Source organism: Choloepus didactylus, chromosome 2, assembly GCF_015220235.1.
Source record: "Choloepus didactylus isolate mChoDid1 chromosome 2, mChoDid1.pri, whole genome shotgun sequence".
NCBI classification, from domain to species: Eukaryota; Metazoa; Chordata; class Mammalia; order Pilosa; family Megalonychidae; genus Choloepus; species Choloepus didactylus.
The window spans coordinates 108,692,091-108,711,049 of record NC_051308.1 but is presented as its reverse complement, the minus strand read 5'-3'; the positions used below and the strand labels follow the sequence as shown (position 1 = coordinate 108,711,049).

Here is an 18,959-nt window from a genome sequence, read left to right as displayed (position 1 = left end):
GCAGTCATACTTTTCAAAGCCCTTCACTTGCATGGTCTCCCTGACCTGTATAGCAACCCCGTGTGCAAATCAGGAAGCATTATCTTCATTTCATAAGGAAATGGGGAAGAGTAGCACTGACATTTTCCCTGCCAAAAAGGTTGCGCAGGTAGTTAGCACAGTGCCACAGCAGGAACCCAGAACTCTATTGGATCCCACCCTCCACCCCCACCCCCACCACTTTGGTGCTCCCACCCCAAGCTGCGTGGAGCCTAAGAGAGTGGGAGAGGGTCATTGGAACCCACTCTGCCCCTCTCTAGCAGGCTTTGCTTCCAGAAACATCAAGTGGGTCTGGCCAACTCCCCTCTACCCACCTCTTCTGTTAATCCCGAAGTCTGAGGAAATCCTCTCTGTTTTCTGACTTGCATCTCTTACTGGCACAACGTTTTTCTTCAAGCCACCCCCATTTCCCAACCCCCTCAAGGAATCAGCCACAGAGTGATTCCCTGAGTCTAATCTGAGACCTTTCTTGCACTTTCACCCTCCTCCCTGATTTCAGCAAAACCGTCTGCTCTCCTCCCTTCCCCTCCCCTCTGCCTCCCTTCTCACCTCTCCCCTAGCTCAGGAGGGATTTGAGACCTACAGACAGAAGGAAGTGGAACCCCAACTCTGTTGACTCAGCAAACATATTTTTTATTAAGCTGATTAGCACCAGAGTGGAAAGGAGGGGAATTTGCTAGTCACTGGAGCTGGCGCTGGAGCCAGGCTGGGGGTGGAGTGGGGGTGAGTTGGGGAGGTGGCTGTGCCCAGGCCTAGGAAACATGGCTTGAGGGAAGGGACTGGAAGATTTCTGTGCCCCAGAAGGTACAGGGTGCCCTTAGCAGGAAGAGGGACCCTGACAGGCACTGATGACCTTGACTAAACTCTCACAGGAATAGAGTGCAAGATGAGATCACAGGAGTACCCAGGCCTGAGCAGCTCCTGGGGGTGGTGGTGGGGTGGGCGGTCTTTGCGCTGAGCCCTGTGAATCCCAGGGGGCAGACACAGCCTCTGGTCTGAGACAAAAATAAGACACAAGGCAGATTCTTCCGGGTGGTTGGAGACCCAGAGTGGGGAACTTTGCACTGAGGCAGGAGGCTGGTCCTGAGCTGGGTCTGGGCTGAGAAGTTGGGGAGGAATCACCAGAGGGACAGGGGAAGGAATGGGCTCCTGATTGAGGCAAAGGGCCTAAGCCCAAGAGGCTGGGAAGATGAGACTCGAGTCCTGGAGCCACTGCAGGGGGTGCTCACACACAGAGGCTACTAATACATGTCACTCCCCAGTCCTGTGAGTGGCAGAGGGGTTCACAGAGAAGAAGGGACACCCCTTAACTGCTCTGCTCCCTGCCCTTCTTTCTTAACTGGCCTCCCCAGGTGGTGTGGCCAACACCTGCTTGCCCAACCCACCCCAGGTAGAGAAGATATGCTTTGCAGAGAGGTCTGGGCCCTTGCCCTGGTTCTCCTGGCTCCAGATCTGCAACTCTTACCTAGATGTTTCTCAACCCCCAGACCCCTCTCCCTCTACCACAATGGCAGCTCAACCCCTTGCCTCCCACAACATGATTCTTAGTGAGAGGAAGAGAGTCAGAAACAGAGACAGAAGGAGCTCAGAGGACTTGGATCTCTGTCGGGGGAGATGGTTGGCAATGATTTATTAGCCAGACAAGAATCAACAAACAAGTTCTAACATCTGTTCTCACCAAATCATCCCTCAGACAACAGCAGCATTGGACCAGGGCCCAGCCTCAAAGGCTCAGAGGGCCAAGGAAATTAGACTCCAGGAGAAGCCAGGGCAGCAGGAGCCAGCAGGGCCATCCTGGCTCACTTCCTCACCAACTTAGAGGATCACCAAGCACTGAGCCATCAGATTTGTGGGGACCCTCAGGAAGGAACCAGTGGGTGTGTCCCCAAGAGGAAGTGGGCTTCACATGTGCTCCTCTAACCTCCCGGCTTTTTTGGGGGCCCAGGACTAAGCCTGGAATCCTGAGGAGGGGACTCAGCACCCCAGGCCCCAGGTGGCAGCACTCTGTAAAGCAGCCAGATTTCTTATCTAAGGAAATTTCTGATGTTTCCTGTGAAGTTAGTGGATGTGTGGTAAAAACAGAGCACTAAACAGGGGAGTCAGGAAGCTGGGTTCTGGTGCTTGACCTTGGCTAAGTCACTATCCGTCTCTGGCTTTGTGTTTTTATCTGCTCTGTGAGGGAGTTGGACTTGAACAGTAAGAACAAATGTGCTGTTGCTTCTCCCTCCCTCACCTGTGGCAGACATCACTAATCAATCATGGTGCTCTTTCCTGCTGAGTCCAGACCTGACCTTCACAGCCTTTCCAATGCCGTGCTCGAGACAGCCACAACCAATGGATCACAGTTGGCATGCAAGGTGATACGTCTTTGCCACTCTTGCAACAGATGATGGCTGAAGTCCTTTCCAGCTTAGATCACCTACAGTCTTTCATCCATATTTCCTGAGAAGGGTGCCCAGGTGTGGGTAAGTTATCCTCCCCCACCTTGGACTCACCGGCTACTGAGGAGGCCCCAAGGGGAGCCATGCCTGCCCTTGATCCTGGAGCACCAGTCTAGAAAAGTTGTGGGGGAGGGTGTGCCCCCAGGGAGGTGGGGACTGGTGGGGTAGAGGAAGGTCTTGTCCAGCCGCAGAGTTCTCAGAATGCAGCTGTGGGTCACCTGGATTCTGTGGAGAGAAGGACGAGCCCTGGGTCACATGCTCCACCCTGTGCCTCTAGGCCTGTCGGTAGTCTCAAGAGCCAAGACCTGTGGTCTTAATAGACTTTGGCCTCTATGTGTGTGTGTGTGTGTGTGTGGGGGGGGTTTGTCTAGACCGCTCTCATTCATTCATTTCAGCAAATATTTCCTAAGTACCTGCTCTGTGCCAGGCCCAGATGTTTTGGAAACAGAGATGAATAAGTCCCAGCTCCTCCCTCAGGGAGATCACACTTTACTGGGATGTGGGGAGACAGAGGGTGATGGGGGTGACGGGGAGAAGGGAGGTGGGGGGAGATGGGTGTCCCAGGTGATCAGTAGGTAAGGCAGGTGTGCATAAAGCACAGAGATGGACTCTGTGGTCAGGTCAGGGAAGTTGTTCCAGAAGAGAAGTGCAAACTGGTCTTAACAGATGATTAGAAGGTTGCCAGGCAGCAGGGGTGGGGAGCTTGCAGGAAGCCACTATAGGCAGAGGTACTGGCCTGTGCAAGCTTTAGGAGGCTAAAAGTCATTTGATGTGTTTGAAGAAATGTGGATAGTTCTGGGAAGATGGGAGCAGAGGGTAGCAAGACTAAGGAGGTGGGGGACACCCACCCCCCACCTCAATTATGTAGGGCCTTATTCACCAGGCAAAACTGTTTTAGATGAATCATTTTGGCTTCCTTGGGGCAGAGTGGATTGGAAGTGGCAAAACTGAAAGTTAGGAGACCAGGTAGGAACTCCTGGAAAAGTCCTGGTGAAGGATGATGGTGGCTGGAACTGGAGAAATGAAAAATATATTTAGTAGACACTCAGCAGCAATTGGTGGCTTGTGGAAGGGTAGTGCTGAAGAGGGAGGAGATGTAGAGGAAGCCCCTGGGATTCTGGCTTGGAGAGTTCTGTGTCAGGAGAAGGAACACAGGGGCGAGCACTTTTGCGGGCAAAGGGTGGGAGCAGGGTTGGCTGTGTTGAGTTTGAGGGGTCTGTGGGCCACCAATCACCTGGAGAGAAATTTGGATGGAGACATGGATGGTGCCATCAGCTCCAGGGTGGCAGTAGTCGGCAAGGGCGTGGGTGAGTGTGAGCAGACTGTGGGGGAATCCTGGGATGCCAGCAGGGAGGGAGGGTGGGGAAGGGCCAGAGGAAGAGGCAGGAAAGCTGGAGTGAGGATGGCAGAGGCTGAGGGAGAGGGTGGGGGTGCGATAAGTCACATGACGTGAAACACTGACTTGAACTGATCAATGAGGAGAGGGGGGATGAGGGTTGGGGGTGGGCAGATGAGGAAGAGGGAGGGAGGAGTGTGCAGAAGGAGGGTGGGAGTGCAGGTGCCCCTTCCCTGAGCTCATCTGAGACAGCCCAAGGGACCCCAAATGCTCTTCCTCCGGTGGCAGGGCCATGAAGGCTGAGGGAGGCAAATGCAGACTGGGGAGCCGAGATTCATGGCTCAGTGTAGGGTCAGTCAGCCCCAAGCAGGTGTGAAGAGGACCTGATGGACAAGATGGACACAGACCAGGATGCAGCCCCAGGTGGGGGGAGGTGGAGGGGGACCCTGCCTTGGGGCCACTCTTTTCTCTGTGAAGTAGGAAGGGTCTGATATGCTGAGAAGTGGAGGGGGTGGGGGCTTGACTAAGGTGGGTCAGTCCTAGGGAGAAGAGTGAACAATCTCTGGGTCTGTTGCCTCAGGCATCCAATCTGACCACCTTCTCTACCCTCCCCAATCTGGCTTTCAGGAAGTCCTTCTTATAGTCTAACCTTTCCCTGCATCCCTATTTACCTGGCCTCTTGCGACAGGCCTGGACCGGCACTTCCGTAGGATGGGGTGCCGGAGGATGGGCAGCGGGCCCTCATCCCCTGCCGTGGGCACCTCCACCTCGGCGTAAATGTTGCTGCAGGATTCCCCAGGGCTGCCGCGGCCCATGGCGTAGAAGGCTATGGGTTCATCAGGCTCATGGTAGATAGGGTTGGGGGGCTTGGGAGGTGGAGCCGGGCGGGTTCGCGGAGCAGGGCTGGTGTAGACTTCGGTAGGCAGCTGAGGTTTGGCCGGGATGGGAGGCTTGGGTCTGGGCAGCTGGGAGGGCTAGGAGACAAGGTGATGCCGGGAGGAGAAAAGGTTAAGAGCAACCCAGGTAGGGCCGAAGCTGGAGTCTGAGCCCCAGCCTGAGCCTCCTCCTCTTTGAGGCCCCTCCCTCTGCTGGCCTTGCCCCTCCCAACTGGCCCCTCCCTCCATTTTGTTCTCCCCCTCCTGCCTCCTCCTCCCTCGGCCACTCCAGCCCAATACCTCCTTTGGCTGCCGTGCAGCCTCCTTCTGTGGTGGGGCTGATGAAGCCTGCCCCTGCTTGAGGATTGGACTATACTGGGGGGGTTGATCCTGGCTTTCACTTCCAGAGCGGGATTCTTCAGTCCTCAAGGAAAGTCCAGGGGGCTCAGGAGTCTGCCAAGAAAGGAGGAGGCCTGAGGGACTTGGTGCAGGGGGGATGGGGGCAGGTGATCCAAGAGAACAGAATAACCTGGTCTAAGTTGAGAATTGAGGGTGGTGGGGCTCAGACCTTGGGCTTGGGCTGGGGGCTGGGTTCCCGGGATTGGGAAGTGGGGATGGAGAAGGCAAGAAGGCCAGGGGCTGGGGCTGGGGTGGGGTGGCTCTGGGTACCACTGTCCACATCTAGCTGTAAATATAATTTCATGTGAAACACAGAGCCAGGCTAGTTTCCATTTGCTCCCGTGGTTATAAAAATGCAACAAAGCTTTAGAAGTTTTTACACTAAAACATTTCGGCATATGCTGTGCCTATGTTTATTTCTGCAGCCAACAGTGTGAGTGGAGCTGTCCCCTTCCCTGTCTTTGTGGGCACAGGCTTGTGTGTGCATGTGGGTGTGCATGTGCCCCCTAGATGTGAGCCTGTGTACACCCCTCCCCCTGCTGAGAGTCTGCCCTGAGATCTCTGGAGCTTTTGCTCCGGAGAGTTGTAATTTATGGAGATATAAGCCAGATTTTTGTAGGGGCAGAAACAGCCTCAGGGGAGATGAACCTCACAGTGGGAAGGTTACTGGTGTGTTTTCAGCTCAGTGTTTAGCACCAGGTTCATGAAACCTGTCCACATGCCCACTGTTTCTGGTAAACCAAGATTCTGGGGCTCTCCCTGTGCTCATGCGAGTATATGCCTCCATATGGAGATGTATGGGCACCGCAGGCTTCATGGGTCCCAATCAGAATTATTTTTCCATGCCCAAACCCTCTCTTCTCTCGGCATTCTCTTTATGAATAAAAAGGAGCATCTAAACCCTACTGCCGAAAGGCTTCTTAAGAGTCAATCTTGAAACCTCCACCTCTCTCATTCCCTCCCCACAACTAATCAGATAAACCCTGCTCCTTTCACTGCCTTAATATCTTCCACATCTGCCCACTTGTCTCCATGCCCACAGCCACCACTCCAATTCAGGCCTCCTCAATGCTCTCCCTGCATCCTCTCATGCTCCCTCCAACACCTTCTCTGCTTCGGGGTGGGGGTGCAGAGGGATCTTACAGAAACTCCCTCCAGCAATCCTTCAGTGCTTGTCCGCTGCCCCCAGGATACAGTCCTAACTTCTGAGAGCAAGAGTTACAAGACTCACCATAGGGGCCACAGAGCTGGGTCTCCGCCCCACCTCCCATATTCTCCCTCCAGCTCTCAGCACCCACTGGCTCCTCCTTGTCCCCAAACCTTCCTACGCCCTGTTCCTGCTGCTTGGAAATCTTCAGGTGTCTGCCCATTCCACACAGGATTCCATGAGAGTTGCCCAAGGCACTGTCCCCACTTCTTTGAACTGACCCCAATCAAGCTCCATGAAACTATTTTTGTCAAAGTCGCCAATTCCAATCCTTTTGGCTAAATCCAATGGTCAATTCTTGACCTATTGGCACTCCCTCTTCCTTGACTCACTTTGTTTGGCTTCCAGGACATCATTCTCTCCTAATTTTTTCCTTCCCCTTCCCTGACTGCTCCTTCTCATTTTTTTTTTTTTTAATAAGTTTCTCCTCATTTCTGAAACTTTAAATGTGAGACTGGTTTTCACTTCTTTCCCATCTATATTCACTCCCATGAGTGAGATGTCACCCCTCCTGAAGGCTTTAGAATCCATATACAGGCTGATGACTCCCAAATGTTTATTTCCAGCCCAGACTTCTCTCCCAAACTCCAGACTCATGTATTCCAACTGCCTACTTGACATCTCCATTTGGTTGTTGAAAGGACATCTCAAATAGTGCTGTCAATAATTGAACACTTGATCTACCTCCCACCCCCCTACCCCAATTTGCTTCTCCTACAGTCTTCCCACCTCAGTCAGTGATAATTCCATCCTTTCAAATTCATCTAATTCTGCAAAATCCTGTCAGCTCAATTTGGTATGCCAAGCCCTCAATCTTGGGGCTGGCCCTTATGAAGCTTGTTATTGCAAAGGAGAGGCTGAGCCTATTTATAATCTTGACTAAGAGTCTCCCCCAGAGAACCTCTGTGTTGCTCAGATGTGGCCTCTCTCTCTAACTAAGCCAACTTGGCAGGTAAACTCACTGCCCTCACCCCTATGTGGGACCTGACTCCCAGGGGTGTAAATCTCCCTGTCAACGCAGAATATGACTCTCGGGGATGAGCCTGGACCCGGCATCATGGGATTGAGAAAATCTTCTTGACCGAAAAGGGGAAGCAAAATGAAACAAAATAAAGTTTCAGTGGCTGAGAGATTTCAAATGGAGTCAAGAGGTTACTGGAGGGCATTCTTATGCACTATATAGATACCCCCTTTTACGTTTTAGTGTATTGGAATAGCTAGAAGGAAATACCTGAAACTGTCAAACCTCAACCCAATAGACTTGATTCTTGAAGATGATTGTATAACTATGTAGCTTATATGGTGTATGACAGTGTGATTGTGAAAACCTTGTGGCTCATACTCCTTTTATCCAGTGTATGGATGGATGAGTAGAAAACTGGGGACAAAAACTGAATGAAAAATAGGGTGCGATGGGGGGGATGATTTGTGTGTTCTTTTTTACTTTCACTTTTTATTCTTATTTTTATTCTTTCTGGTGTAAGGAAAATGTTCAAAAATTGATTGGGGTGATGAATGCATAACTATATGATGGTACTATGAATAGGTGACTGTACCCCATGGATGATTGTACGGTATGTGAATATACCTCAATAAAACTGAGTTAAAAAAAATCCTGTCAGTTCCATCTTCAAAACACACCCAACATTCTACCACCCATCCCTCCTCTCCTTTCCACCTCCACCACTCTGGACCAGGCCACCATCATTTCATCTGAAATATTGTTAGTAGCCTCCATCTTGTCACCTTTGCTACTCCCAAACTTGTCAGGTCATGTCCCTTTTCAGCTTGTAATTCTTTTGTCCCATCTCATCTCAATCAGAATAAACTCCCAAATCTGTACAAGAGTCTACAAGGGTCCCCTTCCTCCACTTCTCTGATCTAATCTTCTATGATTCTATCCTTCAATCACCCTGATCCACCCATGCTCACTTCCTCACTGTTCTCACTATTCTTTCAACACATCAAGCATCTCCTACCTCAAGGCCTTTGCACCTGCTGTTCCCTCTACCTGGAATGCATTCCCTCCAGTTGTTAGCTCTGCTCCCTCCATTACTTCACTCAGGCCTCAGTTCAAACATCCCCTTATCAGACTGGCCTTCCCTGACGTCCCTATGTAAAAGAGCCCCAACCCTGTCCACTCTATCTGAGGAAGGGGGCCTGTCCCTGCAGGCTGAGATTTGGGCCTGGTTCCAGAAGACCCGGGCCCACTGGCTTGGTTTTTCTTTAGCACTTACTTATCATAACCTGACATATGTATTTTTTCTTTAGCACTTACTTATCATAACCTGACATATGTATTATTTGTTTTTTTATCTGTCTTACTTATTCATTGTCTATCTCCTTCCATTAGAATGTAAGTTCCATAAAGGCAGGGATATTTTGTCAGCTACTCTCCCAGTGCCCAGAACAACGCCTGGCATGCAGTGTCCCTCAGAACTGTGTGGACTTCCTCAGGGAGGCACTTCCTGACACCGCTCCTGCCCAGCAGGGTCCCCCAAGTAAGGTCAATAGCACCCCCCACCCTCCCATTTTCCCCTCGCATCGCTCTCTCCAGACTTGATTCCTATTACTTGATAGTCTGTCTTGGCTGCTGAAAAGTAAGCTTTGTGTGTTTGACACCATCAGTCTTTCTTGTCCACAGCTCTATTTCCTGGGCCTGCCAGCACCTAGCACATGGTACGTACCCACTAAATATCTTGAGATTTAATAAGTTAATGACCGTGTGCATAGTTAGACTCTCCCCACTCCTCCTATGTTTGGGTGGCTGAGCTGGTCTCTCAAGGACCCCTCCCTAGTGCTCATCTTTCTCGAAGAGCTTCCCACAGATGTGTGGGCAGGTGAGGCCAGGGTGGGTCGCCTGTTAGAATGAGAAACTGCCAGGAGCTGTGATCCTGGGGCCTGGGCCTGGGTGGAGAGGAGCGCCGGCCTGAGTCTCTGGGGTCAGGGTCTGGGGGGCGTACCTGGCGGGCGCAGGGCTCGGTGAGCTTTTCCCCGTAGGGGCTGAGCGGGCACACGGTGTAATGCCGCAGCAGGTCCTGCAACCGCTCGTGGGCGCTGCCCTCGCCCAGCACCACGTGGCGTCCGTCCCCGAGCTGGGCCAGCAGGAAGTGGCGGCAGCAAGTCCGGCTCCTGCAGGGCGCCATTCGAGGTCAGACCCGCTCCTCCTCCCAGGCCAGGGCCACCAGCGCGAGGCGCGATTCCTGCCCCGCCCAGCCCAGCTAGGGTCTCTTTCCTTCTGCCGCCGCGGGGTTGAGAGAAGCCCCTCACACGTCCGTCAGCACGAAGCCACGCCCCTCACACAACTCGAAGCCCCGCCTCCACGACGCCTGGCGCGGAGCCCCGCCCCCTCACCGGTAAGTCAGCACGAAGGTCACGGCGCTCTCGCTGAAACGCACCAAGTAGCATCCTTGGGGCTTTGTCTCCAGCAGCCTCTCGGCCTCCCTGTTGATGGTGGAGAGAAGAGATGGAACCCCTCTGGGCCTCGTCCCTGGTCTCCCTGACTCTCATGGGGGACCCCTACCCCCAACTAAGCGTCCTGAAGTGGCTAGAAAAGGGCGAGTGTGGGGAGGGGGAGAGAGATGTGGGCGCGCTGCGCTCCCGCTGCGGGGGACTGTGGTGTTTAGGGACCAGGAGTCCACTCAGGAGACAGAGGCCAGAGGGCCTGCCTCCCTCCCAGCCCTGCATCCTCATCCTGGAAGGGCAGCCTGGGGGCCTGGGGCTGCAGCAAGAGGAATGCTAGGTGGAGTTCTAGATTCCAGAAGTCACAAGCTGACCTGAGGAAGTGAACCGACAGGTGTGAGGAAGTGAGGCTGAGAGGTGGAGAAAGAGGGAGGGACGGGGGAAGAAAGAGGAGCAGGCTAGAGTCGGCCAGAGAAAAAGATGGAGCAAGAGATGGGGAGAGAAACTGAGAGACAGAGAGGTGGGAAATATAAGGGCTGGAGGCCTTAGAGACAGGAGGATAATGGGGCTAGAGAGGGGAAACTGAGGCCCAGGACCCAACTGCTTGAGTCTCTCTAATAATTTCCCCCAGGAGACACGTCTTAGTGAAGTTCTGGGGGTCGGAAAACTGGCGTCAGAGCCTCAGTCCCTAACCAGCGGAGGGATCCAGGACCTGCCCGTCTCTGGGCCTGTTTCCTCTTCTGTGACTCACCTCCGGGTGATGAAGCCGTGGAACCAGGCAGGGGCTGCCCCGTGCTGCAGGAGACAGTGGGCCTGGGTCTTCTGGAACCAGGCCCGAATCTCGGTCTGCAGGGACAGGCCTCCTTCCCCAGGCAGCTCCTCAGCCTTCCCAGCATCTCCTGGACTGGAGGCCACCCCCCGGGCCTGGAGAGATGCCTAGATAGGAGACGAGTCCAAGAAGGGGAAGCAGCCGCCATTAGCAGGCCTTCCCCTGACTCCAGGTCAGCCACCACCTTCTCATTCTCATATGCAGCCCTCCTGGGCATGAGGAGGGAGGCCCTCCCATCCCAGTTGCCGATTTTAGGGTTTAATTACCCAGAAAACCCTTCCCAAGGTCTAACTTAAATCCCATCTTCAGCTCCAGTGGTTTTGGTTTCCAGGGAATCCCCTCCCACTTCCCTCTGGGTCATAAGGGGGCCTGTCATCCAGTAGCAGCGAGTCATTAATCTGTGCTTCAGTGGAGGTGAGACAAGCATCCTGGCTTTCCTTATGGACAGATGGTCAGTCCCTGGCTGGGAGGTGAAAAGGGATGATGCAGGAAGCCACCCCAGAGGCAAGAATGAGCAGGGCTCGCCCTATATAGGAAGGATTGAAGCTGGACCACAGGGAGGACTTCCTAATGGCTGAGGAGGTGAGAGGGACTGAGACGGGGCTCCTGAATGCACAGGGCACATGAAGCCCACTGACACAGAGATGCAGATGGCTGCTTATTGGACTAATGGCACTGTGACCTGTAACTGGGGGACTCAGCCTGAAGCTTTCCGGAGGCAGAGGAGTAGTGAGTGGTAGGCGAGTGGGCACTAAGCAAATGATGGAGGTGCTTTCTATCTGCCCACAGCCCTGTCTGCAGCCCCCGACAGCTTACTTGCTCCTGATTTCTCCCTCCCTTTGTCTGTCTGCGAGCCCTCACCATGGGAGCGTGGGAGCAGATGAGAGGGCTGTACCCCCCAAGTTCCCACTCACCACAGCGTGGACATCCAGGGCCCTGGGGCTGGGCTGGGACTCCTCGGCCTCCAGGGAATGGGGTCTTGGCCGCGAGGGTAGGCCCAGGCCCTGGCAGTTCCTGCGGTTGGTCAAGTCCATAGGATGGAAAGTGCTGAAGGTTGGGGCAGGGTCTTGGCGACTCCCTGTTGGCACAAAGAGGACTGCTGAGATTAGGGAGGAGTTGCCTCTCCACCTCCCACCCCTCCCCCCAAGGCTCAGAGGGGTCCTGCCTGCCTCTGACAAGGAACCTGGAGGACAGGGACAGCAGGGAGGATTTCTCAGGGATAAGCAGTAAGGAGCCAAGGAGACGTGGAGGGGCTGATGCTATTGGAGGGTGTGCATGTCAGGAAACTGGGCCAGGGAGAAGAGCTTGGGAATGAAGTTGGCCTTCTCATGGCCCGGAAGTCCCACAATTGGGGAAGCAGATCGCTTCGGGGAAGGCCCGTTGTCTGGCCCAGGGTCCTCTGACTCCCACCCCTTTCATCTCCCCAGCTCCATCTTCTCTCCTCTCTAAGAAGCACTCAGCAAACCCTGTCATCTTTATCCTCAGGGATGAGTAGACATGGAACAATAGAGAAAGAGAAGGGGTTGTGAGTACCCTACCAATCAGCCTTGTTCACCTCTGGCTTGGAGTGGGGCTCTCGTCCCTGCATCAGAGTGCTCAGGCCCAGGAGAGAGAGAATAGGAGTGATGAGGAGGGGGGTTGTCTTTATGTTCCCTCCCACCCACATTCTCAAACTTCACACTTACCTTGGGGGCACATCTGGGCCAGGGGGAACTCCATGGGGACAGCCTAAGAAGGGAGCCCCCAGAGCAGGGTGTATATGTGTGCTCTCCAAAGCTGTGCACACTCAGCAACACATTTCTCCCCTCAGCCCGGGCCCCTGGAAGCAGGAAATGTCGCCTCACCCACAGCCTTAGCTCCGGCAGAGGACCCACGTCATGGAAAGCCGTAAGACAGTCGCCACTCCCCCCGGAAGCTGGGCAGTGGAAGGTGGGTGTTTGGGTGTTGGGAAGTCCTTACTGCTGTCTGAACTCCATCCCTCCTGATTCTTTCTCCACTCCTTCACCCAGGTTGGGACTTGCATTTCTGGCTCTCTCTCTAGGCTTCTGCTTTCTGGAAAATCCTCCTCTGTCTCTTGGTGTGTTCTAAGCAGTGGGAGTGGGATGTGAACTCAGAAGAGTCAACCCCACAAAGTGCTGAGGCACCTCAGAGAGTCATACACAGGATTATGCTGAGTACACATGAGGAGGAGAGGGGGCAGGGCTGCAACAGGAAAGATGTGGGTCAGACTTCTGGGAGGACTTTCTGGGGTCATAGGAAAGCTGTGAGGCAAGGGAGTAGGGAGGAGGAGTCCTGACTTCCATCCAGGAGCAGATAATGGGGCTGGGTTAGGGCAAAACCAGGCACTCTTCAAAGAAGGGCAGGAGAATTTCTTCCAACTAAGCAGGAGAAATATTAATTATTATTCATTAATAGCGTGAATGCTGACATGTGATGTGCATCTGCCCCCTCCCCATACTGGAGCACCAATCCCATCTCTCTCTCATCTGATCCTCACAGACTAGGGAGGGGACAGGGAACATTATCCCCATTTTCCAGCAGGTTAAAATGAGGCTGAGAGAGAGCAGATGAGAGGGCTGCACCCCCCAGTTCCCAGTCACTGCAGCATGGACATCCAGGGCTCGCAGCATAGCCAGGGTCTTTCAGTATCTTAGAAGTTAGTGTCACAGCTGGGTCCAGGAACTAGATCTCCTTTCACTAATTTTACCATGACTCAGGCCAATAGTTCATGACAACATACCAGGCACTGTTCTTGATGCTGAGAACTGAGAGAGAAAAAGGACCTTGTCTCTGTTCTCAAGAGGTCAGGTGGTTTTAATTTGGGCTTACCCTCAGTGATGATTGGCTGTAGTCACAGGGGCAGGAAGATGGTGTATAAATGGCTAACCATGATGATGGTTAGCCATTATCATGGATAACAACAGAATTCAAACGTATTGGCCCATGGATCCTACCAGAACATGGAATACTGTTTTAATCATGAACTCGGACTAATTAAGCCTGCAGGTCAGGATCTAAAACTCAACCAATCAACCAATACCGTTGCCGTGGCTCTACAGCCAACACAATGCCAGGCGTCAAGACAGGATACTGGCAACAAATTAAAAGTATTATTATACCTCTGTCAAATTTTGATGTATCAACTACCTGGAGTACTGTAGGCAGTTTTAATTATAGAACCTTAAGATGAACTAAGTAGCCTAGTAAAGATGAGCACATCTAACAGATGTGTCCTGAACATTTATTATGGCAAAGAACAATCTATCTGAAATTCAGTTTTTGTTACTGTTCGCATTTAAGTAGAGGTAAAATGGGAGATTTTTTCCTTGCTTAGTGGATGCTCTTTCTGTACATTCTCAGTTTTCTGCAATGAGCATATGTTATTTAATCATGTTAAAGAAAAATGAGAAACTACAAATATTTTAGATAAGTAATAAATGGTTGTCATAGAGATTTTAGAAAATCTAGACAAATAAAATTTAAATATCTTAACACTTTTGATAATCAAAAAAAAAAAAAGAGGTCAAGTGGAGGACACGGGCTTGCCAACAGATACTTGCAAAGGTTGTGGTGAGTTAGCGGTATGGGCTGGTGCGATGGGAGCCCATCCTTGGCCAATGTGGTGTGTGTTTGCACAAGAGAGAGCAAGTGAGAGAGAGAAAAAGAGAGAACATGTAGGGGGTTGGAACTTCAGAAGAGGAGTTTGAGCTCGAGTCATGGAGGATGAGTAGGGCTGAAGAAGGTGGGGGCAAGTGTTCCTAGAAGAGAGCTGGCGTGTGAAATGCATCAAGGCAGGAAATGGCCTAGCGCGGAGTAGCTGCAGGGGAGTGTGTGACTAGAGCAGGAGCTGGGCTTTGGGCAGTTTATGCAGCCGGAGGTCACGCCAGATCACATGTTGCTTTGGGCCCCAGGAAGGAGTTTGAACTTCTGACTTGAGCTTGGGCTCTGTCTGTTGGGGTCAGCTAGTCCCCCCGCACCCCTCAGCTCTGTGCAGGGGAGCACTTTTTCCCATTAGTTACTACTGTCCTAGCCACACCCACACCCCCTGAGTTGCCTGCTCCCTCTTCCCTTCCTTAAAAACTGTTGCCTAAAAGTTATGGCTAAGGTTAAAAATTATGCATTTCAAAAAACCAACAAACAAAGATGTTGCCTTAGTCTTGGTCCCAGTCCTCAGGGGTTGGAAACAAGAGTGTCAGGGCTGAGAGGTACTGTAAACATCTTCTCCCTCAAACTCAACTCCTCATTTTATTGAATTGGAGACTGAGGCGCAGAGAGAAAAGTCTTGCCCAGGGTTCATGGTTAGTTAGAGGTGAAGTTGCACTTCCTGATTGTCAATGATATAACCAGTTTTTTGAGTAGTATCAGCTCAGTGAGGTTCAAATCTGATATAGTTTTAGTTTTCTCTTCCAACTACTCCACTACCTCCAACCAGTCTACCTTATTTCTTACCCCATAACCACACCTCGAGCAGATACTATAATTTTCACACACTTTCAGGCATTAAGTGTTCATATCACTTAATTTTAAAGCTCCAATCTCCAATCCCATATTGGATTTAGTTTTCTTTTCCTTCTTCCCCTCTCCCACCCTGCTGCCCTGGCGGGTAGCTGAGAGAGTTGGAATTGGGGAAGGTGTATGGTCTGCTTTCGTGGTCTGCTCTCCTTCTCCCCCCAGCCCTCTGGGGCTGGGGGCAGGACTGGAAGGAGTGGACATAGAGAGTCATTCTATTTGCTATCTATTGCTGCATCACAAATTGCCACAAATTTAGCAGTTCAAAACAACACATATTTATTATTTCACAGTTTCTGTGAATTAGGAGCTAGGTCTTCTGTGCAGGGTCTCACAAGGCTGCACCCAAAGTGATGGCCAGGCTGTGTTCTCATCTGGAGGCTTGTCTGGGGAAGAATCGGCTTCTCTCTATTGGCAGAATTAATTTCATGATTGTAGTACTGAGGCGGCCACTGGTTTCTTGCTGGGTATTGGCTGGAGGTTAACCTTAGCTCCTAGGGGACATCCTCAGCTCCTTGCCACTTGGGCTTCCCAACGTAGCTGCTTACTTCTTCAAGGCTACAGTCACAGTGACTGTAGAAGGGTATATAGATATGGAGACACCACAAAATCTGGGCAACCTTGAAAGCTGCAGTTTGCATAGGTGAGAAACAAACTTTCTTTAGCCAGGTGCTACAGTCTTGTGTGGTCACATACATGCAATGGCATACACCCTTGCCATATTGCATTGGTTGGGAGCTAGTTGCAGGTCCCGCCCACACTCAAGGGGAGGAATTACACAAAGTTGTAAACATCAGAAGGCAGGGATCATAGGGAGCCACCTTAGAGTCAGTCTACCGCATTGGACTAGTGTTGTGGTTAATGTCACTTGTCACCTGTTGGTGTGGGAGAGGCCTGATCTTGCTCTGGCCTGTGGCTGGTGGTGATCTCTGCTTCCCTGAGGCTCTTCTCAGCTTGACTCTGTCTGGGCCCATCACCCAGAGGTGCTGCTGGGTCTCCCTCTGGCCCAGCCAACAGCCCCCACTCCTGTCCCTCTCTGAGCAAGGCCACACTTCTCTTGGCCAGCAGGCACCACAGCAGTCCTGGGGCCTCTACTTTCAATCTCTCTTGAAGTCCTGGAAACTGCTGGGTCTTCTTCCTCTTCCAGACTGTTAAGGAGATGGGGCTTTCTTTGTTCTGGGTGTTGTACACCATGTCCCTCTCCTCTTGCTCTCATAGGTTGCTCCTGCAAGGCTTCAGAAATATCAGGTAAGAAGTTATCTGCATTCACGAAAGACTCCCAAATTCTAGGGGACATTTATAGTAACTGCTCTCTTATTCATTACTATTTCCCCATCTCCTGGAATTGTGCCTGATATGTAGTGTTGTTCAATGAACAGTTGTTGAATGAATGAATGATGATTGCTCTCCCTCACTGTGCTCTGCATTGAAAGCAACATATGGTGGGCTCAGCAAACATCCAGCTAGGTAATAGGATGCCACGTTCCTTCCTTGAAGCTCCCAATACCTTGAGAGATTCTCTTGAGCACCCCTGCTTCATTTGGTTTGGGAGGTGGAATCAGTTAGGATAGGCTAGGTTATGCTAAAGTAATAAAGAATACTTTTAACATGACAAAAGTTTGTTTCTCACCTATGCAAACTGCAGCTTTCAAGGTTGCCCAGATTTTGTGGTGCCTCCATGTCTGTATACCCTTCTACAGTCACTGTGACTGGAGAATTATATACGCATTCCTAAATGCAACTCTCTTTTCTGGATGTAAAACACACCACTTCTGCTAACCCATCATTAGCCAAAGCAGATCATGTGGCATGCCTAATTTCAAAAGGTCAGGGAAATGTATTCTGTGTCCAGAGATGGAGGAGAACCAGCTATACTGGTGGGACCTAATCACGTCCACTATAGGTGGGGAAGAATAGCAGCTCAATTATCCAGTCCTGAGGACAAGGTTAGCAGGTGGCTTACAGGGCTCAAGGCAAGAATCATGGTGCCAACAATTTATTCACGAGGTGCAAGCTCAGTATGGTGAGGGTGAGAAAAAGAGAAGTGTGGCCACAAAAAACGAATGTAAAACAATACTGTTGCATTGGCTACCACTTCAAAATGAGTTGCAAACAGAAACAGCCAGTTGCTTGACAGGCATTTTCACTTGGCAAACTTTTTCCAGACAGGATGCAAGATGAAACCACACCTTGGGGTAATTTACAGAAGGGAGAAAGGAGGAAGAATTATCTGTCCAGCTCTCTTTTGCTTCTCATGTCTCATTGGTCAAGGTTTATCCCGTATGAACTGACTTGGAGGCTATATCACTTGAACCCTGTGTGATCCCATAGCCCATAGCATGGTGTTTGCTATAAATCAGAAATGGAGGGATCACCATGGCAGGGAAAGAGAGAGATGCAGGAGGCACACTGGCTCTTCACTGCTTTAGCCTGGAAGTGACACATGCTACCCTCATACTTTTCACTGGTTAGGGTTAGTCACCTGGCCCCAACCTGATGGCAGGGGACCCTGGAGAACATGTAGAAGTGTGTGAATGTTCTGGGAGCACTAACTGCCTCTGTAAAGCTCCTAAAAGAGAAACTGGGAACAAACTCATTTGGACATTATAGCTTTTGGAAAATATGTTTTATCTGAAATTTTCCAGTAAGAGAGTATTCAGACAAAAAGAAAGAATAACAATGGTAATTCTAATATTCAGAGTTCATCATTTTCAATAAAAATCTAGAAATTAAATATCCACAACCCAGGAATGCAAGGGTGGTTCGACATGAAAATCAGTCAGTGTAATAATACTCTACATAAGTAGAATGAAGGGAAAAAACACATGATTATCTCAACAGACACAGAAAAGGAATTCAACAAAATCCAGCATCCTTCCTGTATAAAAACACTCAGAAAAGTAGTAATTGAAGGGAGTTTAACATTATAAAGGCCATTTATAAAAACCCACAGCTAACATCATCCTCAATGGTGGAAGATTTAAAACTTTCCCCCTAAGATCAGGAACAAGACAAGGATTCCACTTTCACCACTGATATTCAATATTGTGCTAAAAGTTCTAGCCAGAGCAATTAGGCAAAAAAGAGATATCAAAGGTATCCAAATTGGAAAGGAAAAGGTAAAACTATCTCTGTTTTTAGATGACATAATCTTATATATAGAAAATCCAAAAGAATCCGCAATACTAATCAATAAATTCAGCAAAGTGACAGGGTAAAAGATCAACACACAAAAATTAATTGGGTTCCTAGAGAGTAGCAATGAACAATCTGAAGAGAAAATTAAGAAAATAATTCTGTTTACAATAGCATCTAAAAATAAATATCTAGGAATAAATTTTACCAAGGATACAAAAGACTTGTACAATGAACACTATAAAACACTGCTGAAAGAAATTAAAGATGACCTAAATAAATGGCAAGACAGCCCATGTTCATGGATGGAATTGTTAGTATTGTTAAGATGTCAATATTTCCCAAAGCAATATACAAATTCAATGAAATCTCTCTATTAAAAAAAACCCTGCACCCTTTTTTGCAGAACTGGAAAAACCAATCCTCAAATTTATATGGAACCACAAGGGTCCCCAGATAGTCAAAACAATTTTGAAAAAGAAGAATAAATCTGTACTACAAATTGTACTACAGACCTACAGTAGTCAAAACAGTGTGGTACTGGCAGAAAGACAGACAAATATAACAGAATTGAAAGTCCAGAAATGGACCCACACGTCTGTGGCCAAATGATCTTTGACAAGGTTGCTAAGAACATACAGTGGGGAAGGAATAGTCTCTTCAACAAATGTTGCTGGGAAGCCTGGATATTCACATGCAAAAGAATGAAGTTAGACCCCTACCTCACACCATATACAAAAATCAATTCAAAATGAATCAAGGACCTACATTTAAGATCTAAAACTAT

General features: G+C 50.2%; 1 protein-coding gene across 5 annotated transcripts in view; it reads right to left on the bottom strand.

Moving 5' to 3' along the window:
- SH2D2A (SH2 domain containing 2A) overlaps nt 1–12,348 on the bottom strand; it is a 30,628-nt gene extending 18,280 nt beyond the window's left edge. For 2 of the 5 annotated variants that reach the window (XR_005215200.1, XM_037825696.1), the window contains exons 1-8: nt 12,214–12,348; nt 11,443–11,606; nt 10,451–10,635; nt 9,652–9,741; nt 9,261–9,429; nt 4,992–5,144; nt 4,488–4,790; nt 2,535–2,705 (exon numbers count right to left, since the gene is read on the bottom strand). Coding sequence is in view for 4 of the 5 variants with exons in the window: in XM_037825696.1 (XP_037681624.1) it covers nt 2,538–2,705; nt 4,488–4,790; nt 4,992–5,144; nt 9,261–9,429; nt 9,652–9,741; nt 10,451–10,635; nt 11,443–11,606; nt 12,214–12,247 (1,266 nt within the window). In the remaining variant the exon portion in view is untranslated. Of the gene's footprint in view, nt 1–579; nt 2,706–4,487; nt 4,791–4,991; nt 5,145–9,260; nt 9,430–9,651; nt 9,742–10,450; nt 10,636–11,442; nt 11,607–12,066 lie in introns of those variants that run through there. The other 3 variants (XM_037825698.1, XM_037825695.1, XM_037825697.1) reach the window with 3 other exon arrangements.
- Between the last annotated feature and the right edge of the window lie 6,611 nt (nt 12,349–18,959).